The following is a 27,490-nucleotide window of genomic DNA, read 5'->3' as shown; positions in this document are numbered from 1 at the left end:
TAGAGTTTTTGTTGTTGTTGTTGAAACAACGCCAAATGACAACATTTATAAATAAAAGCTTTATACTGAAACTGGAGGAGTGGTGCATTTCTTTGTAGTCATCATGCATCATCTGTCCGACAGGCAATTTTTCCTCAGCAGTTGTGGGGACACCTGTAATAGGAGCTCAGTGTTACAGGCTGTAAGTCATCATACGTTAGGACAGTTTCAGCTGTGTGCTTACGTTGCTGGACATTAAAACATAATTGAGTCTGTGCGAGTGTCAAATGAAGCAAAGCCTCCATCAGAGGAGTCTCAGGTGGTTTTTTTCTACATTGGGGTGATCCCATCTTGGACGTAGGAAGGACTGGTCATTAATCCTGGCTCCTTTAGGCACCAGGATTACTATCGGAATTTCATTATGTACAGGAATTGGCATCTGCAGGGAATAGCCATGCCTGACTGATTACAGCTTTAAAAAAAACGACGAGATTGTCTTGTTTTAGGAATATAGGGAACTGTGAGATCAAACTCATTTAGCCACACATTCTCATTCTCGCTTCCAGAGCAGGATTTGATACAAGTGAAGCCAGCAGAAGAGGTGGAGGGCATGTAAACTTTGGAGAATAAATGTCTTTAACAAAACGAAACAAACAAAAAAACAATTACAGTTTAATCATTTTGGTTGTGCATTCATTGGAAAGCTGCTTAACGACAGGCTGAGGGCGCACGTCCCTGTGGATGTCGACTGGTGTGATTCACCCGATTAAAATTACTCATTAACAAAGACAATTTTGAGCACTTTCGTCACCGCGGGAGCGCGTCACTCCTGATTACGACTCGCCTGGCTTGGGGACGGGCATCATTAGTTAAGCCAAGCACTCAGTCAGTGGTGTTCAAGGCTACAGGAAGGAGAGGAAAAACAGCCTCTGAGACTGAAGCATGTTACTGGAGCAGTTTTCTTCGGTCTTCTCTTTAGGGAAGGCTGCCTCTGCTCTCCATTCAGCCACAGAATGGTGTCCTCTTCTCCTCTGTCCTTCGGTTTTGTGTTTTCCCAGTTTCAGATTTCTGGATTTCCCTGCCAGATATCTAGATAACAATTACAACAATAACAGAGACGGCAATAATAGAAACGAAGGATAAAGTCCAGGAGAGCAGGGCCGTACGATGGTTATCAGATCTTGACTGAAGTGTCACAGAGATTTAAAAAGGAGAAGAGATTCAAATAATTGTCCACCAAAACATAGTGAGTTCCAAGTGAGTGCCAAGGGGAGTAACTGCCCCCAAATCCCCTAGGAGCATCCGGCCAAAGAGGAACTGACTAGAGGGTTTGGTTGTTTATCTTGGAGCATGTCCTTGCCCCACTGTTCACAAGTGTGACCCATAATTATTTTTGTCTTTCCCAATGTAATCTGTTCTTATTATAGCTCTTTGAAAATACCAGAACATCCTGAAACTGACCACTATAGAGTTGACACCAGAGGGAAAACAAATGTCTGTTTGATAAATACTTTATTTAAGGAGCTGACACAATGTTTAAATTACTAAAATTAGTCTAATTTTTTTTTTAAGTCAATTTAATAATCAAAATAAATGTACAGAACATACAGGAGCTGAAAATAAAACCCAACAGCTCAGATCTGCACTTCACACTGAGGAGAACTGGCTATATTTATTTCAAAATAACCCTATTTTCACAATCCCGCTTAATTTTAAGGTGCATGTATTTGTATTTGTAGACTGAATACTTTTAATGAATTCTTAGCAGCTAGTAAGCAATTTATGTTTTCTTATTTAAAAATGCTACTAAAAAATCTAATATGAATAAACAAATAATTGTTAACAATTAGCAACAAAACAGGTATTTTAACATATTACCTGATTGCTGACAATTGATACTGCCCCCCTTAAAATGAAGCGTGTTTTGTCAAAATAAAAGCAAACCACCTTCCCCAATGATGCATCATATGAGAACCAAGTTACTGAAGATGCCCCACAAAAGGCTGTCAGTCTTTGTCGATAAACATCTAAAGAAGTTCCAAGGGGGAACATTATTTCTTGCCAACGGACGCCAAGCGTTTCAGTGAAACGAGTCTCGGTGGAGGAAGCAGTTCCACGTCTCTACCTCCCAGTTCCCCCCCCCCCATATGTGAAAGCAGAGACCGCAGGCTGGGGAGGACAAGGTCCCTCTCTCTAACCTCTCTAACCTGAGACCCTCTCAAGACCTGTTCTCCACAGCTCAGTCCAGCTTCTTCACCATATACGGCCCTTCCAGCTCATAGCCGATCTTCCTGTAGTAGTTCCTGGTTCCCACGCCTGGGCGAGAGAAACAGGACTGTCAGAGCAGGTTTGAGCTTTGGTTAGTCACTTACTTGTTTTCAGACTCTGGCAGAAGTCTCTGGGCAATTAACGTAACCATTCTATAACTTTATAACTATATAACTATAACATTCTATAAGTATTAGTATAATTTAAGATAATATGAAACAGCATCCGCATACAAGCAAAACAAGTTCAATTAAAGCGAGAACAGACTGAAATCTTGCCGTAACAAGCTATTAACGAAAATGTGGCGCAAACATATGGACAGAAATATTCTCAAAATGGACCCACAGGAAAAACAAAGAACAAGGGAGACACGGGCATTTTGAAATGGTTAATTTGTAAAACTTAATTTTGGATTTAGTGCTGAGGTGCTGAAACAAGGAAGCTGCCAAAGTAGATTAGACTACAATACCCCCCATGGGAACCCCCCCCACACCCACACTTAAACCAGGGCCGCTGATTTCCACTCAGTTAGGTTGCTTGTATTTCTGCACTCCTGGAAACTCCACCACAGTCAAACACAGTGCTTTGTATCACACATCCAAGAGTGGCACTCCTTGACTCCTCTCTGCCTCGCAGCTCCTTCACATGAAGTGACTTGTCATGTATGTGATTGTGGAGGCAGTTATAGATTATGTAATGAAACCACGGCTTTAGCGATCTCGTCTGGCTCATCACGACGCGGCTGCCATTGTAGACTCTCGCGTAAGAACATGGCAATAGTATCACGATCACGGATGTCTTCCACTCTGCCTCGGCTCTGAGCTTTTGTGTGTTTATCTCGGCTGTCTGGATTCTTATTTGACGTGTTCTCAGAAGAGCAACACAGAAACCCCTGATAGGCGGCGATAAGAGTGCTTCCCCTATTTAGTAACTCTGAATCTCACCCCATGACACAGCTGCGCGCACTTCCCTTCCTAATAGCCTCTTCTGCTGCAGATAAGGCCTTCATCAGATTGTGACAGGTACATGTCCTCACATGGAGAACGGAGATTAAATTCAGCTGAAATTCCTGCTAAATCCAGAAAACTTAACAGCTATCAATAACACATCTGTCAAGGTCTTAGAAGGCTACGGGGAAACGGAGAACTCTATAAAAATACAGAAGAACTTTTATTCCCCCCGCGGGCTGAAACTGCAGCTCTACTTCAGTGCCCATCAGACTTCCCCCTCTCTCTCCCTCCTTCCTCCTCTCTTTCCCAGGGACATGGCTGACTTCTGTTGTGTATGAATTAGTGTTCTGGTCGCAGTAGCAGCTGCTCCGTGTCCTTCAGACAGACTACCTCTCTGCAGTCTCAGCAGCCAGGGAAGACGGCCCTAGTGGTGGTCGGGGGAGGTTAGGCTAATTGAGGTCGACTGCATTACTGGGAGCCGGCACCTGCGCCTGTCAGCAGAAGGACAAGCACAGGGGAATGCTGGGATGCCTACGAGGGTCGTGGGTGCCGCTCGTTTTCATGGCCTGACGCAAATGTGGACAATACATTTCTACAGCAAGTAAGAAATAGATATATTTTTCTAGGCTTATACATATATGTATATTTGTTTTCTAAAAGTTTCAGGAATACAGCTTGCACAACCCAGAGAGATGAGCGTACCTGAGATGACAGCGATCTTTCCCGATCCATGCTCCTCTCGGGCGATTCTCTCCGCCTCTTCCATGAGCAGCATCCCGAAACCCTGCTCACGGAAAGAGAGTTTGTAAGTTTGTAAGTAAGAGTTTGAAGAAGAAGAAGAAGAAGAAGAAGAAGAAGAAAACTGCCCAAATGACACACTCCTTCCTGACACACTCTGCACACCTGACACACTCAGAAGGAGAAGGGGTGGTGCAATCTTAGAAATCTTATTCTTCGATTATTCCACATGAAAGCAACATTAATAGATATTTACATCTGTATATCAGTACTGATGTTTCAATACTACTGGCGTCCACCTCAGAGCTTTTGTGCCAATGGGAGAAAAAAATAAATCAATGACTAATCAATACCGATAGCAATATAAGAGCGGGGTAAGGGCACTCCACCTGATGCTGGAACTTGCTGGGGTCGCGGTTGCTGACGGGGACCACACTGCCGTAGACATGCAGCTCCCTGACAATGGACACGCCCCCCTTCAGCTCCGGCCTGAAGGACTCCGGGGAGCACTTGCGCAGACGCAGCAGGCCGATCAGAATGTCCTGCTGGGGGTCCTCGTAGGACAAGAACGTCTCCCAGCCCCCGTTGGCCACGTAGTCCCTGCGCACCAGCTCCACCTGCCCGCGACAAGAGCACACCGCTGACCGCACTGAGCGCACAACTCTGCTGTGACAGCTCTGCAGCCTAGGGGGGTCTCTGAACGTCGGTCTCAACTAGCTGCAGCTGTGCGCCACTTATAACATCATTACCTGGGTCAGGCATTTGGAGTCTTGTATCATTAGGCCCCGTGTCTGTGTCTGTGTCTTCCGAGCGTGTGCACTACTATTAGGGGCAAAATGAACCTCACAGCTGGCCTCTTTGAACAGACTGCTTGTAAGCGACTTGTTAACCCCAAAGGCCTCTCGATTTGCTTAATGTGAAAGTCTCTGAAGCTGAAGTGAGCAGACTTTTTTTTTTTTACGCAGGCTGTGGAGACTCGTGGTCCTCTAAACTGTGTGAAAACTTAACTGTCAGGTTCACAAACTGCAGATTCGTTCCTGCTGTTGATCTGAAACCACTTTATGTGAATGAATGATTCAAACATTTTGCTTACAAATGACACTCGCTGGCACGGCGTCTGAGCAAAATTAAAAGCAGCTGCCTTCTTCTTTCTGTCACGTAGTTGAATTCAGATCTCACAGTCACGAAATACGACACCTCAAACAGCACCCACGACACTTTGAAACACAACGATCAATTGGACAATGGCGTGACTTCACTATGGATTACAATCTAATGATTTCTCGCCACGATTTCCCTTGGACCTTGGCTGTATCATTTAATTAAGGTGACTTTCTGCGCTAGTTCACAAGAAGAAACAGAATCGCTCAGCCTGAAATGACAGAAAGCTTTCTTATCTATTTGGTCGGTTCTTACACAATGATCTCTGATTTTCAAAGCATTTCCCTCCAGAGCAAAACACGCTCCTCGTTGTTTGTGTGAAGAGTGAAGGAGTGAAAGATAACAGTGAAGAAGAGTGATGAAATGAGTGTATATATATATATATATATATATATATATATTTTTTTTTTTTTAGTTTTGTTTTCTAACTCTGTATAGTGTTCTTAAATAAGACGGAGTTTATTAAGTTTATTCCAAAACAATAAAAGTTAGGGTGAAGAAAGAGACAACAGACTGTTTCCAGAGTCAGGAGAAGAGAGTGGGAAGCTGCTTGTGACGGCGCTGGGTTCTGGGCCCTCAATCCACCAGCCGGGCTGTGAACAGGTTAACTTCGATCTCCCGCAGGAGGATATAATTAACTCTGCCCCCGTGCAGCTTCCTTATCAGCAGAGCACGGTGCGATTACTCAAACGCTGGCTCATTGCAGCTATCTGTGCTTGTTATCTGTCCGTTCCCCTGTCTTGGTCGCATGTTATCTGTTGTCTGCAGTCGCCCCCCTCCCCCCTCCAGCACCCAACACCATAAGTGAAGCACGCAGGACCTGCACCTCCACAAAACTCCTGACCAGCCAGCTGCCTCCTGCCACCCCCCCCAACTCGTCACACAGCCCCAGCGATTCATCCGGGGAGACACTGTAAGCTAGTCTTTCAGAAAAACATTTATTTTGGTATCATAAGGCAAGCAAATACAGGGGGTGCTTTGGATTATAATGTATGATGTATAATGTAATGATCTGCAATCAAATTATTACCAAGGCCTATAGACAGAATGGCACTAAATTGAGCCATGTATGCAAACAAATAAGTAAATAGTTTGAAATAAAGAAGGCTATCTCTTCTACGCTACATTAAGGGATTATCTATCTGACCTGGGATTCACATCGGGAAGACACACACACAGATAAAATATGAATCCTACTCACCTGGTAGGGTCTGACTTTGTGATGGATTTCCTGTATTCCCACCTCCCTCGTTCTGACATCTCGACACTGCACAGAAAGACAAAAAACACCCAACAGAATGAAGCGCTGAGGAAATCAATACAGGCCAAATACCATTCTTTCTTTATAGAGATCCACCGAACATTCAGCATTTTATCTCAAATTGAAAATTGGGCACACAGACTAAAATGACATCTGCTACAAATCTCAGAGGTTGTTTGTAGGGGTGTGCAGCAGTGATGCTCAAATCTAGTCCCTGAGGGCCTGGTTTCTATTCCACCCTGAGCTCCTAATTATTTAATTTGTTAATTGGTTAATTGAACTGCCTGTGTGACGCTGCTACTGTAAAACCAGAAGCCGGCATGCGCAAGGTTTCAGTTGTCCCTGACCAGGGGTGCCAAGCACACTCCCTCTGCTGTGACAAGGGTGGCCCCCAGACTCTCACCTCGGTGCCCATGTCCTTCATGCGGGCGAGTGCCAGCTCCCTCAGGTTGCCGTGCTCGACCCCAGAGCTCACCAGAGGCATGGGGATGTCCCTGCAAGAGGAGACAGCGTTGGTTTATTCATGTAGGGATTGAGGCGCATCAGTATGGATCACAAGAGTTCCACGGCGAGACGTCAGGAGTGTGTGGAAACATTTGTCCACTGTGGGAACACACACACTACTTATCCACTACACCAAGACACAGAGCTCCCTCCCCACCACTTACTCCTGCCTGTGGCCCTGCAGGGGCAAAACCTCACACAATTCCTTTCCCTCTCTCATGTGACTAATCAGGCTAGGAAACGGTGTGAACTCAGAGTTGTGTCACACTCAAGTCAACTACAATGCTGTTTGGTTATTTTCACAATCTGCACAGTATAGGATGCTCAGAGGCTACTACTGACAAACAAACAAAGAGGGAAGACCAGTATGTCACTACTGGTCACATTTTAACATGGGGGTGTTGGCACTTCCAGGTTTAAGGGCAGCAGCCCAGCTCTGACCTCTGCACCCTGTAGATTCGGGTCCAGGGCGGCACCAGCGCCAAGATACGAGCCACCAGGTCCACCAGGGTGCTGGGCGAGTAGCTCTTGTAGCGGCCGGTCTTCCAGAGCTCGTACAGCCCCGTGCCGCGGATCACCAAAGTGGGGTACAGCTTCATCCCGTCCGGCCGGAACGCGGGATTCTCAAAGAACTCCTGCAGGGAAGCAGAGAGGGTTGTCAGAGAGGAAAACTTCAAAATAAACTCATTCATAAATCAAAGACTATGCCATACAATAATCCATTGGAACTCCACATCTTTATTGGCACTCAAATTCAGAACAGCTATCAGAAAGTTCTTATTTGCAATGCAAACCTTGTTTAAATTTCACAGCACCAGAGCCTGTGAGAGTGGGTGCACTGCAGTTTGATAAAAACACTCGGAAAAAGACACGTTTCTGGTAATTATTTTAAAGAATCCAGAGCTTGAGAATACATCATGTTAACTGGAGTTCAAGAGTTCATTATATTATATAACAGATTCTTGCATTTTGAATCTTGAAGAATAATTAGGAACAATTAGATTGAGCAGATTGATGCAGGAAGAGAAGAAAAAAGAAAAGAAAAAAAAAAACATTTCCGCAGGGAAGATAGATAAGATGCCATCAGCGATCACTTTCCATTTGAAACTCTCTAACTCCGCTATAAAGCAGAATTACACTTCCTCAGGACGCGGCGCACACATAAATCACTGCGAGATTTTGCCATTATTTAATGGAGTTTCATTATCGCAGTCACCTTGTTTCTGGTGTGGGTCTTGCTATGATGTAAATGATAGCCACTCCTATACTCAGAGACAGGTCAACTGTGCCTCTGCAGAGGGAAAGCAATTTATAATATTGATAAACACTAACGCTCAGGGGATGATGACAGGGTAATCGGTAGAGAAAGAAAGAAGAGGAAAAAAAAAAGATATTTGCAAACGAAGGTTTTTTTTATGCCCATTGCAGAGTACAGTGCTATAAATACCTATACCTCTCTCAAGCCCCTGCCAGGTTTGTGCATTACCTGCTCCATTACCCTCAGCCCCACACCAGCCTTGCCCACATCCGAGTCTGAGTCACAGCCCTGTTCACTTCCACAGACACACCCCTCCCTAAACAATCACACTGCCACCGCACATCTGTAGGGTCACTTCACCTTTTAATCTTGGCTCTCCTGAACATTGCTCCCATGCTCTCGCCATAAGCACTCCTTGGGAATTACAGCTGTGCAACCCTTAGAAACTGTCAAATCATCATATTGTAAGAAATAATTCAACACCAACTGATCTGTGGCCAGATTAGTAAAGACATGGTGAACTACAGGTGTGGTTTAGACTGATTGGAGAGGTCTGAAAGAGTAGAGCTGCAGGACACTGGCCCAACTTCAGACTTTGAGTGCCAACACAGTCAACAGTGAATTCACTGAAATGACAAATTCAGCAATCTACACCTAAATAAAAAATAAATTAAAAAAGTATCTAATGTTTCTACGAAAATAAATCACAAATCTAGCTGCTGCCAAGGACAGTACAACGTCCACTGCTGAGGGGTGAAGTGAAAGGATTCAAAAGTCCGGTTTAAAAGCAAGGACAGTGTGTAAAGACTCGTATAATGCATCAGGATGGAGTTAGTCATTTCCTGACAGGGGAAATTATTTCAGGGCAGCCCCAGATGATGAGGGAACAACTGAAAGCAGGGGGAAAAAAGAATCTGTAGAAGACATCTCCAGTGTGAGACAGTGACAACGACAGAGCGATTACTCAGCCCGGCACCCTGATAGTAGGGCCATATCTTAATAGTGTACGCATCCTATAAAAACCTCCATCCCAGAAATATTGCTTTGGCAGGCCCATATGAGAGAGAGTGAAAGAGTGTGACAGGGAAGAAAAACTAGAAAGATTATCTGCACAATCTATTTAAAACCAAATATGGATGGACAAAGAAATAATATATAAAATAAACGGAAAAGGCGATAGCAGATGATTATCTACGGATGATGGCCAGAGATTCCAGGAAGCATTCAGTCCCTTCTTGCTAGTACCCCCCCTCCCACCAAAAAAAGGGCAGTAAGGCTACTGACCAATCAGCAGCCTCCTTGAGCGTAACATTACCCACCATTTGTAAACTGTGTTTCATATTCGAAAGACGTAACATTGACAGCAAACCACTGCAGTAAACAGAGCCCCAGCTGGGCTTAGATTAACTTCATTTATTTAATCACACTGTAAGTGGCCAGGAATGGTCGAGGCACACATTTAATTTCTCCAGCAAGCCGCTGCTCCCAGTCGCATCCTCAATTCCTCTAATAGAATTTTCTGCAATATGAAATAAGTCACTGCAGGTGTCAGCATCAACAACACAGACACACAGCTCTTAAAAATGCCTTGAGCCTCTCTTATTGTGTGTAATTTCACCCTTCATTGTATTAGCTGCGTGTATAAATACCTAAATTAAAAACAAACAATAAAACCCAGCAACCCAAGGATAAACCTATCCACTTTGGATAAAGCCGGATTGCGAACCAAACTTTTGACCTGACAACTCGGGAGATTAACAATATGGAGGACACACAATTTTCTCTTAAATCAGCATCTCTGCATGTATGTCTGCCATTCCATTCCAGTGTCTGTTGAATGCCAACACTTCTACTGAATGAGGTGGTGATTAGGTAATCACCTAAACCAAATCTTATTTAACAAGGAAAACTATAAAAACCACTGCTGTGGTCATTACTATCCTCTTACAATAGGACCAGCTGGATGGCAAAAACAGTGCTAGTAGTACCTCAAAAGTAATTGGAATCAATAAGAACAAGGTCAAGCAGCAGACATTGGGGGCAACAAAGCTACAGACCGGCAGGGGGCGAAAACAACTCTCCACTTGACTGCATTCAACTGTGACTCAACAACCGTAGGATGACACTTGTGACTTACAAAAAGAATGGCAAACGGCAGCTGGGGTGAAGTGCACGGCGAGGACGGTTCGGAACAGGCTCCTAGGGGCGGGGCTGAAGTCATGCAAAGCTAGAAAAAAGCCCTTCATCAATGAGAAGCAAAGACGAGCCAGGCTGAGGTTTGCAGCAGACCATAAGGATTGGACCGTAGAGGACTGGAGTAAGGTCATCTTCTCTGATGAGTCCAATTTTCAGCTTTGCCCAACACCTGGTCGTCTAATGGTAGACGGAGACCTGGAGAGGCCTACAAGTCAGTGTCTCGCACCCACTGTGAAATTTGGTGGAGGATCGGTGATGATTTGGGGGTGCTTCAGCAAGGCTGGAATTGGGCAGATTTGTCTGTGTGAAGGATGCATGAATCAAGCCACATACAAGGTTGTCCTGGAAGAAAACTGGCTTCCTTCTGCTCTGACAATGTTCTCCAACTGTGAGGATTGTTTTTTCCAGCAGGACAATGCTCCATGCCACACAGCCAGGTCAATCAATGTGTGGATGGGGGACCACCAGATCAAGACCTTGTCATGGCCAACCCAATCTCCAGACCTGAACCCCATTGAAAACCTCTGGAATGTGATCAAGAGGAAGATGGATGGTCACAAGCCATCAAATAAAGCCAAGCTGCTTGAATTTGTGTGCCAGGAGTGGCATAAAGTCACCCAACATCAATGTGAAAGACTGGTGGAGAGCATGCCAAGACGCATGAAAGCTGTGATTGAAAATCAGGGTTATTCCAGTAAATACTGATATCTGAACTCTTCCTAAGTTAAAACATTAGTATTGTGTTGTTTACAAAGGAATATGAACTTATTTTCTTTGCATTATTCGAGGTCTGACAACACTGCATCTTTTTTGTAATTCTGACCAGTTGTCATTTTCTGCAAATAAATGCTCTAAATGACAATATTTGTAATTGGAATTTGGGAGGAATGTTGTCAGTAGTTTATAGAATAAAACAAAATTGTTAATTTTACCCAAACACATACCTATAAATAGTAAAACCAGAGAAACTGATAATTTTGCAGTGGTCTCTTAATTTTTTCTAGAGCTGTACATTTTTTTTTATAATGGGCTACAAAGAAATTGATGGAGGGGCAGTGAAAAGTGTCCACCTAACCAATGTCTGTGCTCCGTGCAGCAGGAAGTCTTGACAGATTTCTCTCCAGCCTGAACACTGATACAGAAGTATAGGTCGATGAGCTCTATTTATTAAATGATATGAATCTTGGAACCATACTGTTTCAAATGCAGGGTATGAATTCATTCCAATACAAACGTGTATAGCAACCGAGGGAATGATATGTCCACAAAAAATAAATAAACAACCTTATGTGGCATGCTGTTGCTCTATGTTAAGCTGGGGGTGTGTGGGTGAGGGGTTAGCTAGGCCATATTGAGAAGTGATGTTTTAATTCAGTCAGGATTGTAGGGTTGGCGGGTCGGCAATTGCCAGTGCAAGACTTAGGCCTAGCCTTGTTCTTTATTTTTGATTTAACTTAATTTTCGCCAACGGTCCGACAAGATAAGACAGGAAGGCAGACACACATACACACACACGTCACTCACAATGAACTGTTCCACGTCCCTCTCCAGGCCAACGTTAGGCAGATCGGGCATCATGTGCGCCACCACCTTGAAGCCGGCATCCTTGGCCAGGTGGAAGGATTCGCAGACCGCCCTTACCGTGTGGCCTCTGCACAGACACAAAGCGGGTTAATCCCGAGGTGTTCTCTCCTCATCCCCAACCCCATGAGCAGAGCGACTGCCCTCCGCAGCCCCCTCTCCAACTGCAATGCTTTCTTCTACATTCAAACTACTGCAGGGTCAAATGTATCAGTTAAGTTCCTAAGCATAACAGTTTAACTTATGGGGGGACGACTCTGTTAAACTATTGGAAATTCTTCTAAGAATACGTCCCCAAAGAGCCTGTAAAGACGTTCTAGGACTTTCAATGACAGGCCCCAATGGATAACAGTGTGAAAAATATCACCGACTTTACATTAAAAGCTGTGTAATGGACCAGTCAATCATAAGCGACCTGACCCACAATGCATTAAGGACTATAACACATCACCTGCCCTCAGTGGCTCATAGGGGACGCTTGTGTAAGGGCCGACAGTCTGCAGAGGGCAACCCCTCCGGAAAGACAAAAGACAGCTCTGAAAGGACTCCGCTCTAACAGCGTGTTCCCAAGCATCTGTCTTGTCCTCTGCAGTGTGCCCCTGTATTTTACATGTGCGTCTGCTGCATGGGCGTGACAGTTGCACTCTGACCTGTTGGTGTCTCGGGCCACATCCTCGTAGACGCTCTGCACACCGATCTCCAGACGTGTGCAGCCATAGGCCAGCATGTCACTGAGGTGGCGCTTCAGGCAGTAGTCCGGCCGCGTCTCGATGGTGATGCCCACACACTTGGTGTTGCTGCGCTCCGAGTACCTGGGGGGTACGTTAGATAAGTTAGATATAACGGTCCCTGAAATTAGAACAGTAAATGTCAGGATAGAAACAAGTGGGAACTGTACAAATACACAGAATTGTATGCAGAAAAACGCCCACCAGAGCAATGCAACAGTCATTGACAGTGGACCTCCGATTTCTACTGCCACTGCATTAAGACCTATTTATCAACTCGTGTGGTTAAAGTTTAAGGCTGGCTTTTTGGAAGCAGAAGCAGAAGCAGAAGAAAACCAGGTCGTGGAGACACAGAGTCCCAGCTTCAAAGAGCCGAATACCATTAATCGTGCTTATATCATTTTGGTTTAGGGTGGCAATTGATAATTGTACAGTTATCAGGGAGAGATTCACGTCACCAGAAAATCTGACAGTCCACTTCTCTCCCCCATAGAAACGGCCCCATTCTCTTGGTTCTTCTCCCTCAGACCCTCATCACACCGAGGGCTGGACACACGTCACTAATCCGCCGGTACTGGGAGGCTCTGATAAATCCGCCAGCTTCTACGTGCTGAATGAGTCACCCTCTATCCAGCACCTTCTTCCCACCACCAACAGGAATGCGAAAAGGGGAGCTTTCTCCTTGAAACATTATTGACCGCTAATTGTTTTTCTTTTCTGGACTGATTCTCAGGCCCGCAGGGTTGACTGTACCAAAGGAGGTCCCAAACTTATTTAAGGAAAGGCAGTCTGAAATGAATGCTAATCAAGGCTGGAGTAAACAGCCGTACAAGTTTAAATCAGTGCCAGGTCTCAGGGATGATTGACAGTTCTGAACCCTAGAGACCTCAAAACCTAAATGAAAGCAAGTTTGTAAGCAAATAAAAAAAAAAGTGATTTAAAAAAGTATGCATTACTCTAGTCAACACTAACTGTCTAGGCATGCAAATGGTTATTTGAAGTAAGCAATAATAATACAATGCATGAGTAAATATGCTTAGTACTGTCACAATGGTGATTTATTCTTTGGTCAGGAGAATGATCGTCACAGTGAGACACAGCACAGGTAATTAGATGAGAAGCTATTACAGTAATCCTAATTTGGGTCATCCCCCTGTAAACGTAATATAAAGCTCCGTTAAACTCTCTATACGAGGAAGCAAATGTGTAATCTCTCACAAACACGTATTTCACTGCTCCACCTGTAAATTAAATTCACAGCCCAGATTAGCTGATGACTGACTGATCTGATGGGTCTTGAGAAGAGCTTTGTCACTCAAAGGCAACCGGCCCATGGCCTCCTGGGAAAGTGAAAGTTTCCCCAGTGGGAAGTCAAGTTGTTGGTGTTAGTGTATTTAGGACAGAATGCACACCCGCGCGCACGTGTACACACACTGCAAAGTGACCTTGGGTTTCTGCAGTACTAATATGAGCACATTAAATCTAAATGGATATCTGACTGGTGTCCACAAATGAAAATAACTGAGGGAGACTCCCTTTAATTTGGCCTTGCAGTAGCTACACCCCTGGAGCCATGCTTGACCAGTCGGGTAACTGCAGTCTCTTTTCCATGAGATGTCGCAGTTATTAGAAGTAGATTGCCTTTCTTTTTTCGGCATAGTACGCCAAGCAATTAGTATTGCCTTATTAACTCCCTTGATGACTAGAAACATTTTCCTCCTCCTCCACAAGCACAGCTTCCATTACAGCATCAGAAAAGTCAGACAGTGTGCAGTTCTGATCGTCAGGAGATTTGCAGGGTACGGAGCTGTGATGTCAGACCTGCCTGTGATTTCTAGGTGTGTAATCCCAGGAGGAGGAGACTGAAGAAGTCAAGCTAAACCCATACACATTTACACACAGTTCAGATTACTCACTAGAAATGCAAACCCAACTTTATTAAAAATGCACTGGGGACTCTAAGCCTAACAACCCAAAATATAACCCTAATTTCATCACTTAACTTATTTTAAATGCAAAATGTAGATAAATGACTCCAAATAATGATCTCTGAACTTCCTAAATGTAAACATTGGCTCATTACAGCCTTTATCGGTATTGATTTTGACTAATTCAGTGTTAAGAGCTACCATTAATGAGCATCTCTTAATGTGACTTTTAGTAGGCAATACAGCTCTGGAAAAAATTAAGAGACCACTGCACATTTTTCTTAAATCAGCATCTCTACATGTATGGCAGCCATTCCATTAAATTCATATTTTTATTTGTTATTTGAGAAAGGTTGTCAGTAGTTTATAGAATAAAACAAAACATGTTCATTTTACCCAAACACATACCTATAAATAGTAAAACCAGAGAAACTGATCATTTTGCAGTGGTCTCTTAATTTTTTCCAGAGCTGTAAATAAGCAATTATACTTTCTAACTGTTAATTAACAATGACTTGTATGTAATAATGTACATTTATTCATGACCATTTTGTTAGCAGTCAATAATCGCACTAAATTGTCCCCGAAAGGAACATTGCTTTTCCCCGAGGGTTTGTCAAATGGACAAAAGCCAGTTTGGTCTGTGTCCATTTTGACTGTGGCATCAAATCCATGCATGGTGATCAACTAAACTGAAGTCAACAGTGTGACAAAGATAATGTACAAATTATAAAATGTCCTTACCGCCATCATTACAAAGCCAAAAATATATAAATATATAACAAGGAGGAAGGAGAGTCTGAACAGTGCGCTTGAATCATTCCTGGTGGGTCCCTTCCTCCCGCAGAGAGACCAGGGCAATCAATCAAGAAGTTTTCACCTGTAACATTCACAGACGACCTGCAAAGCACTGCTACAACCGATTTGACGGTCTTACACTCAAAACACGAGCAAGATCACTGTGGCTGGGGGATAACAGTCTTCAGATATATATTGAACTGTGAGGGGGCATATGCTTTATTTTCTTTGTCCCCTGACCCTCAACTGCCCTCTCTTTACACTCAATCCAGCGTTTCCCTGCCTCAGTCAATGACCCTCTCAAAAGTCAATTTCTTTAATGCGGCATCAAAGTGCCTCCTCAAAGCTCAGGCTTTATCGCAATTTCTGCCAAACTACCCACTGACACGACACGGAGCTCAACCAAGAGTTGCTCTTTTCTGCTGGCTGCTGGGCTTCACCTGTGTATCTCCTCTCCACAAGCACAAAGCTCAAGACCTTCCCCTGACACTCAGAGACGGATAGCAGTGTTAAAGCCTGAACTAATCAGTGAACCTCTGCCGCTGAGATCTATTTACTGTTGTCTGTTTCACCTTTATCACTGCTTTACACCCTGTATAGAAAAAGAAGTTCAGCAAAGTCCAATACAAGTATACTTTCAAGGCAACAAATACACAAATGGAGAGTTGAATCAGAAAGCAGCCTAGGAAAGTAACTGAATATAGGAATCAATATAGCAAAAATAGCATCAATATTCCAGATACTGAAATAAATAAACATACTACAGGGAAATAAATATATATACACTACCAGTCAAAAGTTTTAGAACACCCCGATTTTTCCAGTTTTTAATTAAATGTAAGCAGCTCAAGTCCAGTGAATAACCTGAAATGGTACAAAGGTAATCTGTAAATTGCCAGAGGTTAAAAAAAAGTTTAGGTTACCAAAAACTGAAAAATAATGTACATTTCAGAGTTATATAATGTGTTACTACACCCTCTTAAGCATTATTTGGCAGTGTTACGTGCAGCTCCTGTGCATAGAAGTTACACTGTATTGCTACAATGCGCACATCGTTTGAAAGCTTATTGTCTTGGCTACCAGCGCGTTTCATTATCAAACACATCCAATTCATAGTTTTCGTGTCGCCTGCCGTCATTCAGAGCCCGGGGGGTAAACACGCAGTTTGCTCCGGGAGTGGGGTTTAAATAGGCTTGTTTTGTTCAAAACAGAGAGTTTGAGCTCTTTACGGGTGTGTGTTCCTTCTACCAAAACGTGGATGGTCTGGTTTTGATCAGTGGACTGTCTGGATCCAGAATATGTCATAATTGTCAAGAGTCTAAGCTTCCATGCGATACCAAACAGTTGTCAATCAATACAGCAGTGAAGAGTACACATGGGATTAAAGAGAAGCACACGGATTTGTTGCCCTTTTAAGGGCACCAGAGGAGTTTGTCAGTTTAAGGGGTTAAATTAATTTGATTAAAACGATTCCATTATTTATTTTTATCTCCAATTGTTTATTTGTTCTATGCTATAATTTCAGAGTACATTGAGACATTAAACTGCATACATTTTAATAAAAAACTGGAAAAATTGAGGTGTTCTAAAACGTTTGACTGGTAGTGTATATTTTTATTTGAAGTGTGAAGAAGCAAATGCAGCAGGAAAGCCCTGAAAGCTCAAAATCCAAACCCAAAACAAAGCGTAAATATCTTTGTAAGGGGCAGGTGGGTTCGTTATGTTCAAATCTCAGGGGGTGTAATAAACCTGCTTCCCTTCCTCTCCTCACCGCCACAAGGCCCTGCAGACAGAGCGATGCTCCCTGGGTATGGAACATGCTCAAGGAGGGAGCTGGCATTTCCGATTAGCAACCAGGGCGCAATTAAACACAATCGTGTCATCTTAATGAACCCGTAAATCGGCCGCTGCTGATAAGCAACGCTGTCAATTCAGAAACACACAATGACACACAGACACACTGACGCACAATCCCCCGCTAATCCCGGACCTAATCATCTTCAGATTACTTGAACTTTAACTCTGAAATGGGAGAGGAGGACATTTAAAAAAAAAACACAGACGTGGTTTCCAACAAGGCTTATCTGGAGCCTTCGCACCCTTAACAACGATCCCCTCGCATTCAGTCTGGCTTGTTATACACACACACTGATCCTGTGACAGATCGCCGCTGAGTGCTGAATCAGAAAACAAGACCGTGACAGAGGCGGCAGTTGGCATCCCAGAGGAACGAGGAGTGCTGGTTTGCCAGGGGGGTGGTAGGCAATGCAGGACGCGAGTGAGTAAAGAGGCACCCAGCCACGCAGGGACACCCACACGTCAGCAATTTCAAAGCCTGCCCTTTGCGGAGGGGAACACTCCCAGCGCCCCAGGCCAGATGAAAGACAGAGCCGGCTCATTTGGGGTTTCTTTCAGCACCTGGCCGAGGGGCTCCCTGACCCCGCTCCCCTCTGGGACCATCACAGAGACCTCACAGGAGCTGGGAAAGGTCATGGTAACGACTACAGACCCAGCGATTCAATGTTACACACATATAAAGGACTGAATAAAATAATTATGATCACTGTAAAAAGTACTGCACAATCTCTCTCTTCCTTTCCGAACTGTATTCCTGCTTAATGTTTTAATTATTATTACCAATTTATAAATGAGTTATTAATTAACTAAACAGTCTGAACCGGTTGAATAGCTGGTAATGATTAAATACTTCCGCATCTTTCATCAAGCGTTTAAAGACAGTGAAGGGAAAACACACAGTGGTAATTGTGACTCTCACATGTTAAATGAGCCACTGAATAACAATCACTTTCCTTTGGGAGAAACAGATGAGAAGATGGTACAGAAACTGCAGCGTCTGCACTTGCAGAAGGGAGCTCTGAGCTGCCTGTCCACCTGAAACCCTGGCAGTTTGATTCCTGGTCAGAGATGCTCAAACAGCAATAAAAGCAAAAGAGCTCCACTGAGGCAATCTCCCACAGAATTGCCTTGGCACTCTGACAGCGACAGAGAGAAGACACAGGGCCCGATTCCCAGAAGGGGTGAGAGAGAGAGGGCTGCAGGAATGTTGATTACACAAAACGCAATGTTAACGCAAGTCATCAAGTATTTTAACATTAATACACAGGTGTTACTTCTCCCTGTAGGGAGATTGTATAAAAGCTCCACGGTCTCATTGGCAGAGGAGAAACAATTTTCAAGGGGTATACCTGTAGCTAAAAGTCGTCAATTGCTTTCTGTTCCCTTTGAGTTGAGATTTACGGCAATGCTTAAAACCAAACACACAGTGCCACATGCATTCTGCCAAAAAGAAAACCCCTGCAATGCTGTGTTATATTGTTACTGTTCGCACTGAGCTGCAACAAGATTGAAACATTGATTTTCCATATTTCACCTCTTTAGGGTGCATATAAAATGATCCATATAATTGAAAGTGCCAAAGAATGTGACCTCCTGACCTCTAGCAGCAGCCCCCCTCCCCCTTGTAATTATACAGGCTTTCAGGAAAATACACTTGCTTATAATTGTCATTATTATTATTGGAGCCGAAGGAAACCGGAACAAAGATATTCTGATCTATACCATTGACACGTCTGCACCGAAGGTCAAGGGGGTCACTTCACACAGCGATTGCAGAATTTTGTTTCACGAAGAACAATTTTTGACGAGGTCGATACAACAGCCCTCCCCAGCAGCCCCATGGGTAAAAGCCCACCGCTCGGGAACACACGGGCCGGGTCCTCACATCATGCGCTACGACTTCAGCGAGACGCGTCTCACAGAACTGTGTGTGCTTGATTCACAGACATCACCTCTCCCGCAAGGTTTTGAAAGCATCTTATTCACAGGCATGGTCTCCATTCGGTTTTCTGGCCCATCAATGGGAACTTCACAATGGTAGTTAAGCAAATGCTGCCCTCTAGTGCAGGTAAGAACACTGTAAAAGCAGAAGACCATCCCTCCACACTGTCCTGGATATGATATTGTCCCATCTGGGGCAGAACGGATGCCAGCGGGACCCAGAAATCCATCTCCCCAGCTAAAACATGTATTTACTTCTTCTGCAGAACATTTTCTAAAAGTATTTTGTAAATAAAAGTATAATAACGAACTCTATTGCAGTCTAAGTACCAGTGTCACTTACAATGTGCACAACGTCCCCCTCTTGTGGTTGATTTCAACCTGTGCTTGAACTCTACAAAGCCAAACCTGCTCCAAACAAACTGCTTACAGATTATGGAGGTGCACCTTCAATGCAGCTTACAATTTATATAACTTCAGCCCCCAGACGTGAGCAATTCACTCAACTGAAGTTGCTCTGAAAAGAATGCTTTAAAAAAAAAAAATCCAGTCGTAACATTGTCCATTACAGTTGACAACGGGCTCTGTGCTCCCACCCCCAGGTACCTGACAGCCTCCGTCACGCTGTTGGAGGTGTGTCCCGAGAGCGCATCATGGAGGTTCCTGATGAAGTAGTCTCTGTACTCCTCCGCCAGCGCCATGAACGTGCCGCCCATCACGATGAACTCCACTTTGTCCACACTGTGGCCCAGCTGCTTCAGCTACAAACAGGGCACAGAACTGCCGTCAGCTTTCAACTGTACATCATTGGCACTAAAACTGAAACTGAAATAGGAACTGCAATGGGAAAGAGGTTGGGATTGGGATTGGGAATGGAAATGGGATTGAAACAACAACATCAGAGTGACAGAACTGGAACTGCAATGGGACTGGAAGGGACCGAAGTGGAGTCAGAACAGATCGAAAGAAGGAAATCACCAACATCTATTCATGTGACAAAGGGAGGTGGGAAAAAAAAGAGAAAAACAGCTGCTGAAGGACAGGCCGGGGGGTGGACTGACCTGCTCTACGCGGTGGCGGGTCTGCAGGTAGGGGTCGTAGCGGGCCCGGATGGCTCTCATGGAGGTGGGCTGTGGAGCAGGAAAAGACAAAGTGTGTTTGGATCTCAACAAGGGCTGGAGCACTTCTGCAAGTGCAGGCTTTTATCAGTCCCTGTGGGTCTTCAGCACTTCAGGAACAAGGGAATTATTGCTAGCTGGTCCATATCGTTTTGTGTTAATTGTTTCTTACAGACAACAGCTGGCAACCCTAGGTACAAGTGAAGAATGGGCCTGCCCGTATCCACAGAGCTGGAGGCGATCTCACTGTGCTGTTGCGGTTTTTGTAAGAAGTCTGCAGAGGAAGGAGGTTGAAACAATGAAAGAGCAGGCCTCTGAGACCGGCCCGTGGCACTTTACCTCATATCCGGTGTAGGACTGGGTCGAATATTCGAAGTCTGAGTCAGGACCTCCAGGGCAGTAGCTGGAAAGTGTAAAATATATATCATCAAAAGTTGAAAGTCTTTTGTCTTGGCTTGCCACATCTGCTGTTAACACCTAATGGTTTTTGCCTCGCCCAGGGTGTGTTTTTATGACTATACCTTCACACAGTGTCTATGAACCCATTCAGGTTTTAATAATGTGGGATTTCATGCAAGTCAAGACAAAATACTTTTCTGGTAGTTTTTTCCCCTCCCAAAATAATGTTTGAAGTGGCTGACGCTGCTGTGGGACAGACTGTGATATAATGCATTGATGCAGGCATGGTCTTGGTCTCACGGTATTGTCATGATACACCATCTGCCTGATAGGCTTTTACTTATTGAGAGCTGAAGCAAAAGAGCTTAAAGAACATAAGAAAGTTCACAATCGAGAGGAGGCCATTTGACCCATCGTGCTCGTTTGCTGTCCATTAATAACTAAGTGATCCAAGGATCCTATCCAGTCTATTTTTAAATGTTCCCAAATTGTGACTTCAACCACATCGCTGGGGAGTTTGTTCAGATTGTGACGACTCTCTGTGTGAAGAAGTGTCTCCTGTTTTCTGTCTTGAATGCCTTGAAGCCCAATTTCCATTTGTGTCCCTGGGTCCGTGTGTCCCGGCAGATCTGGAAAAGCTCCTCTGGTTTGATGTGGTCAATGCCCTTCATGATTTTGAAGACTTGAATCAAGTCTTAGAGCATAATTCTGAAAAATCGAATCTCTTTGTGGGCACAGGTGGGCTGCTCCCTATTTGGGCACAGGAGTGATACTCACACACAGATGTTGCCGGTGAAGTTGATGTGAGGGCAGCGATGGGGCTTGCACATGACAGCGACCACTGCGATCTGTCCAGAGAGAAACACATCATGACAGATTACGCCTCACTCTGGTAGACACGGCATTCTGACAGTTCACTTGGCATATACAGAAATAACACAAAACATAAGGTGGGGGAAATCGCCCACCAGGTGCCCTCTTACCCCACTGGCCGTGCGAATGGGTTTGGCCTTCAGTTTGGGCACCAGGGCCCGCCGGTAGTGGGGAGGTACGGCTGCGATGATGTCCACCAGCCGAGGCTGAGCCGAGAGCCCGTACTTGGCAGACGTTCTTGTCTTCACTCTGAATGGGCAGATGGCAGAAAGCACAGGAATCAGGAGGCTTTCTTCTGCATGCAAACGTACAACCGCAACTGTATGTGGGTATGTGCGACTAGGAAACATCCGGACAAATTTTTAAAGGGTGATGAAGAAACCCAGCTCCATCTGAAACTCATCCATCTCTCTCTCTCTCGCCTTACACACAATATAGCAGTACCAAAATGTGTGATCTGCTTTGAGAGACAACACTGATACTATACTGAATGCAATGTATTTCTTGTGACAGACAACAACTGCCGTGGGTAACTGTAGGATTTAATAAGTCTGCTTTGGAATCGTAGGACATTAAGAAATATTCAATCTAAATCATGAGAGACACTCTGTATGTAATTTGAAAGTGAATATGCAAATTGGTGATTAATATGCACTGTTGCTGGTGATGAAAAGTGTGTGTTGAGAGATGGGATCCCCATCTGAATTGGAGTATAAAATCCTAAAACAGTGTAGGAAAAACTGTCCTGTGATGGCGGGGCTAATATAAGTCAAGGGGAAAGAAATGCATCGATGTAAATAAGTGGCGGGATACTGACTTGTTGAGATTGATGTCCTTCCCCTCCTCGTGGGCCTCCACCAACTGCTTGATCACGTCCGCGATCGTCATCATCATGAGCTCGGCATGGCTGAGGTCACCTGGGGAGAGAGACACAGCACAGTCACAGACACGGGGTGCGAATGAGACTCCCACTGCACTACACATCAGCTGGGGCGGTTCTAATAGGATAAACACTAACTCCTCCCACATATCAATCAGCGATTCACCATGATACCTAGTTTTTTTTTGCTTGTGCTGTTTGTATGGATTTGATCAATAATTATTGATTTCAAATTGATCAAAACACGGAAGAAACCACATTCGTCGCGCAGTGTATTGTATCTTTGTATGGTCAATAGCCAATCAGCTGAGAATTATATGTTCGTTAGGCAGTGAGCAGTGAGAAGTTACAGCTGTTGTAACAGATGCATTTCCTTTAAAATAATGGACAAATACACTCTGTCTCCCTGTCAATAGTGCTGATTCACTGTGATTTACCACTGTGGTCCTAAAACCGCTTATTACTTCACTTCCTCTTCCCATGTTTTTACCACTGATTTAACAGATTTTACCTTGATGTTTCAATGTTTTACTAGGTGTGTGCCTTGCTACACCTTATTGTATTTTTACTACAGTACACTTGTAGAGGACATAACTGTCACAGCCTCATAAATGGTCTATGATATTTCTTGTTCCGCCTTCTACCACACTTTATCTTTTTGTTATTGGGCTAGTCTTTGCATTTTATAAAGGGCTTATGATTTAAAAACAGCATAATTACTATTGGGGCTATTTCCTTGTAATAATAATAATAAGTAACTTATATACTATCATGAACATGAACATACCTGCTATTACACTACAGCTACTAACCTACTTACTTCTGCATACCATTACTGATGCATACTACTCCTAAGTCCTAATTTAAACTATTCAATTACAAACGATCACTAAAGTTAACCTGCATACTAGCATACAATTAATACAGATGCAGTAATACATCATGCACAAAGTACACAAAAAGTACCTTCAGATTCTTTAAATTCTAGTTTCCAATTAGTATCTCGTTATTTTGACTTGGTAGAGTAATAACCCTTATGGTTTTTGTCTCCCCCATACTTCGAGACAGGACGGTATTTAGCGTTTAAAATGTAAGTGTATTACTAATGAAAAGGGGATCAAACCCGGGATCGATTTAGGTAATTATACACTTATAATCAACTGATTGCAATAATAGCAAATGCAATTTAAAATAATGACAACACAACAAACTCGAATCTAGAGTGATAAATCCCGGCACAGTTTATAGGGTTGTGTCAGTCCCTTGCAGATGCACAGGCGCAGTAATGTAATAAAAAAGCCGTATATGCACAGTCCTGTCAGTACAGTGTAGTCAACCGTATCTCTGAATCGTGGACACTTACTCTTTTTCTTTGGCTTGCCCATGTCGCGATTTACGTTGTCCTCGGTACAACGTGTGCGAATTGATGTTTGAAATCACTTGGTGTTGAATAAACAACAACAATAAAATACTACAACTGAAATGTATATATCAACGTGCACATTCAACTAACTATCTTGTAAACATCCGGCATCCAACATGTCCCAAACACATGTTTCCAGCCGTAAAACCATCTAAAACTGTCGAAAATGTGGTCGCGTTCTTGTAGCGCAGATTTCCGCAGTTCTGCGCAGATATGCACAATCCCACCGATCCTATTGGTGAAGCTGCGCAGATCGGCGCAGAACTGCGGAAAACTGCGCTACAAGAATGCGACCTGTGTCAGGAACTGCGGTGCTACATATGACTGTCCGGGGAAACATAAAGCACTGAAACGCCGTTCCGGGAAAAACACAGTGACCTAAATAGAAGCAATATTACACCAATCGTCTTGTATATCGGTTATAAATGGTATTTCAAATATACCAATATTAATATATAGTTAATGTCCAGTTAATAATGCTGATGAATGTTATTAACATAATGGGTAATTTACTTATTTTATTGTCTGATGTGGTAGTTCTTAAATTCGCCTCTAGATGTCCGTGTAGACTACATTATTATATTATTTTTAGTTTATTATGATTTATTTATTGGCAATACAAAGTGCAAAAATACAGTAACGTTCAATGCAATTCAATGTAAATGCAATTTACAAATTCCACTTCACACGCTTGTATAGGAAATATTCAGTAAACAATACAGGTCCTAGATCCTAGATAGTAAAGGCTAGTAAGTGCAGGTAACTCTCAGAGCTAAGGGAAAGGAGGCATAGGGGAAATCAAAATAAACAATACAAGTACTGGTAATGCAAGCAAGGGGTATGTCAAAGCATTACGTTGAGTAAGTGCAGTTTTACAGGACAATAAACTGTACACTCACCTAAAGGATTATTAGGAACACCTGTTCAATTTCTCATTAATGCAATTATCTAACCAACCAATCACATGGCAGTTGCTCCAATGCATTTAGGGGTGTGGTCCTGGTCAAGACAATCTCCTGAACTCCAAACTGAATGTCTAAATGGGAAAGAAAGGTGATTTAAGCAATTTTGAGCGTGGCATGGTTGTTGGTGCCAGACGGGCCGGTCTGAGTATTTCACAATCTGCTCAGTTACTGGGATTTTCACGCACAACCATTTCTAGGGTTTACAAAGAATGGTGTGAAAAGGGAAAAACATCCAGTATGCGGCAGTCCTGTGGGCGAAAATGCCTTGTTGATGCTAGAGGTCAGAGGAGAATGGGCCGACTGATTCAAGCTGATAGAAGAGCAACTTTGACTGAAATAACCACTCGTTACAACCGAGGTATGCAGCAAAGCATTTGTGAAGCCACAACACGTACAACCTTGAGGCGGATGGGCTACAACAGCAGAAGACCCCACCGGGTACCACTCATCTCCACTACAAATAGGAAAAAGAGGCTACAATTTGCACAAGCTCACCAAAATTGGACAGTTGAAGACTGGAAAAATGTTGCCTGGTCTGATGAGTCTCCATTTCTGTTGAGACATTCAGATGGTAGAGTCAGAATTTGGCGTAAACAGAATGAGAACACGGATCCATCATGCCTTGTTACCACTGTGCAGGCTGGTGGTGGTGGTGTAATGGTGTGGGGGATGTTTTCTTGGCACACTTTAGGCCCCTTAGTGCCAATTGGGCATCGTTTAAATGCCACGGCCTACCTGAGCATTGTTTCTGACCATGTCCATCCCTTTATGACCACCATGTACCCATCCTCTGATGGCTACTTCCAGCAGGATAAGGCACCATGTCACAAAGGTCGAATCATTTCAAATTGGTTTCTTGAACATGACAATGAGTTCACTGTACTAAACTGGCCCCCACAGTCACCAGATCTCAACCCAATAGAGCATCTTTGGGATGTGGTGGAACGGGAGCTTCGTGCCCTGGATGTGCATCCCACAAATCCCCATCAACTGCAAGATGCTATCCTATCAATATGGGCCAACATTTCTAAAGAATGCTTTCAGCACCTTGTTGAATCAATGCCACGTAGAATTAAGGCAGTTCTGAAGGCGAAAGGGGGTCAAACACAGTATTAGTATGGTGTTCCTAATAATCCTTTAGGTGAGTGTATATCACTGTGATTGAGTGATGTTGTTTTTTGTTACCAAATGTAATACATTTCTGACTAAAGAAGAATGCAACTGTATTTGAATGTGCACAGTTCTTGTTATAGAGAAATAATAAATACACAACAATAATCAACACTGAAGGTGGTAAGACTCCAACATCATGTGTATTATCATGGTATATTATTATACAACATAGGCACTCATGGCATCCCAATGTACATAAATCAGTTACGCTACAACTTACAAGGAAGGATGCTCCCTTGTGTTATGCACAGATTTATTTACTTATGCCATGAGCAATATTAATATCAGACATATTGATAACTCTGCCCTCTTAAGAAGCTTGGCATTGTTATGACAGGAAAATATAAAAAAACACTGACTATTTTTGCAGGCATAGGGGTCAGGTGCTGTTTTTTGTCTAGTTTGATGCCAGCCAGTGAGAAGAAAATAAATAACAAAACAAGAAAAACAAGAATAAAGGAATAGAAGAGAAAGCACAGCAGAAACAATCAACAGCTCCTTTAGCCTGAGGATTTATGGAAATTAACCATCTGGGGTGTGCAGTGGGGGTGTGTGTATGGGCGGGGGGGTGATCTGCATATACGTAGATCGTGAGGTGTGTGGTCCTTGCTTGTATCCCGCTCTGAGGCCCAGCTGCACCAGAGGGAGGCATCCCACTGAATGACAGAGCAAAAGATGAGAGATAATGCATCCCTCCTGGCCCGCACACTGAATGGTCCCGAAGGGCTGAAAAATAACCCCCATTCAACACAGCACACCAGTAAGGGGAAGCATGTCCTAATTTAAAAAAAAAAATCTATTTAGTCCTTTTTTTCTCATTTTGACAGAGACAGAGAAATCATGTCAAGCTCTAGCAGTGAAGCTGTGTACTACTACTTTATTGTGAAAAGGAATGATGTAAACATTTTCTCTTTTACAGATGTTTACCCTTTCACATGATTTGCACCATTTTTGTGACGTCAAACTATCAACTGTAAAGATACAAAGTGAGACCAAACTGGTTGTGTATGTATTTAGTGAGCAATCTTTCTGCATTAAATGTGGACTGATTTGAGTGCATACAAAACAGAGGGGTAAGTAGCTCTGAGGATAAAGAAAGGGCTTTGTTTCCTAATTTGTTCAGTTCCTGTTCAAGTCATTCCAGTGTCTTGCTCTCCATCCTTTCATGGAAAGAGGAAATGAAACCCAATAACCAGGGTCTCTATAGCTGTAGCTACTGAAGCACAGTTCATCATTCTCTCACTTTCTCTCACTCTTTCTTCCTCTCTCTATTCAAACGCATCTGTGTCAGCATTTCTAAATTAAACATGGAACATAAAAATATGTTATGTAATAATGTCTCAAACAAGAACCTCTTTCTGTATAAGTGTAATTAACCATTGATTAAGTTGCTATCATCAGAACAACGTGACCTCACCAACATGGCGCATCCTTACGTCTCGGCTCTACCGTATCGACCTTCCTCGCCGGAAGTGGCGGGCGGGGTTACTCCAGGTTAAAGATGGCTGCCG

The 27,490-nt window shown here is 43.5% G+C and overlaps 1 protein-coding gene across 2 annotated transcripts; it reads right to left on the bottom strand.

Moving 5' to 3' along the window:
- Nucleotides 1-1,474: 1,474 nt before the first annotated feature.
- On the bottom strand, nucleotides 1,475-27,490 carry elp3 (elongator acetyltransferase complex subunit 3). Of its 2 annotated transcripts, none has more exons than XM_066697517.1 (15): nucleotides 27,397-27,490; nucleotides 22,356-22,455; nucleotides 21,649-21,787; nucleotides 21,443-21,513; nucleotides 20,606-20,669; nucleotides 20,210-20,278; nucleotides 19,755-19,909; nucleotides 12,547-12,708; nucleotides 11,840-11,966; nucleotides 7,303-7,496; nucleotides 6,761-6,851; nucleotides 6,298-6,363; nucleotides 4,325-4,552; nucleotides 3,900-3,981; nucleotides 1,475-2,295 (listed from the first exon to the last, which is right to left on the bottom strand). In XM_066697517.1, exons 1-15 carry the CDS (start codon nucleotides 27,407-27,409, stop codon nucleotides 2,219-2,221), a joined length of 1,638 nt encoding a protein of 545 aa, XP_066553614.1. In that variant the 5' UTR covers nucleotides 27,410-27,490; the 3' UTR covers nucleotides 1,475-2,218. The 2 variants fall into 2 exon arrangements, with proteins under 2 accessions (XP_066553614.1, XP_066553609.1); XM_066697512.1 differs by lacking the exon at nucleotides 27,397-27,490 and adding an exon at nucleotides 23,782-23,993.

Source organism: Amia ocellicauda, chromosome 1 (genome assembly GCF_036373705.1).
Source record: "Amia ocellicauda isolate fAmiCal2 chromosome 1, fAmiCal2.hap1, whole genome shotgun sequence".
NCBI classification, from domain to species: domain Eukaryota; kingdom Metazoa; phylum Chordata; class Actinopteri; order Amiiformes; family Amiidae; genus Amia; species Amia ocellicauda.
Note: the sequence above shows the minus strand (reverse complement) of the source record. Positions and strands in the feature narration are given on the sequence as shown.

Excerpts from the sequence above, each read along its gene's own strand:
- elp3 (XM_066697512.1), bottom strand. The coding sequence starts at position 23,803 with ATGGGCAAGCCAAAGAAAAAGA. Across the intron at positions 22,456-23,781 it reads GGGCAAGCCAAAGAAAAAGA|GTGACCTCAGCCATGCCGAG; the intron begins GTAAGTGTCCAC and ends CTCTCTCCCCAG. Across the intron at positions 4,553-6,297 it reads ACAAAGTCAGACCCTACCAG|GTGGAGCTGGTGCGCAGGGA; the intron begins GTGAGTAGGATT and ends TGTCGCGGGCAG.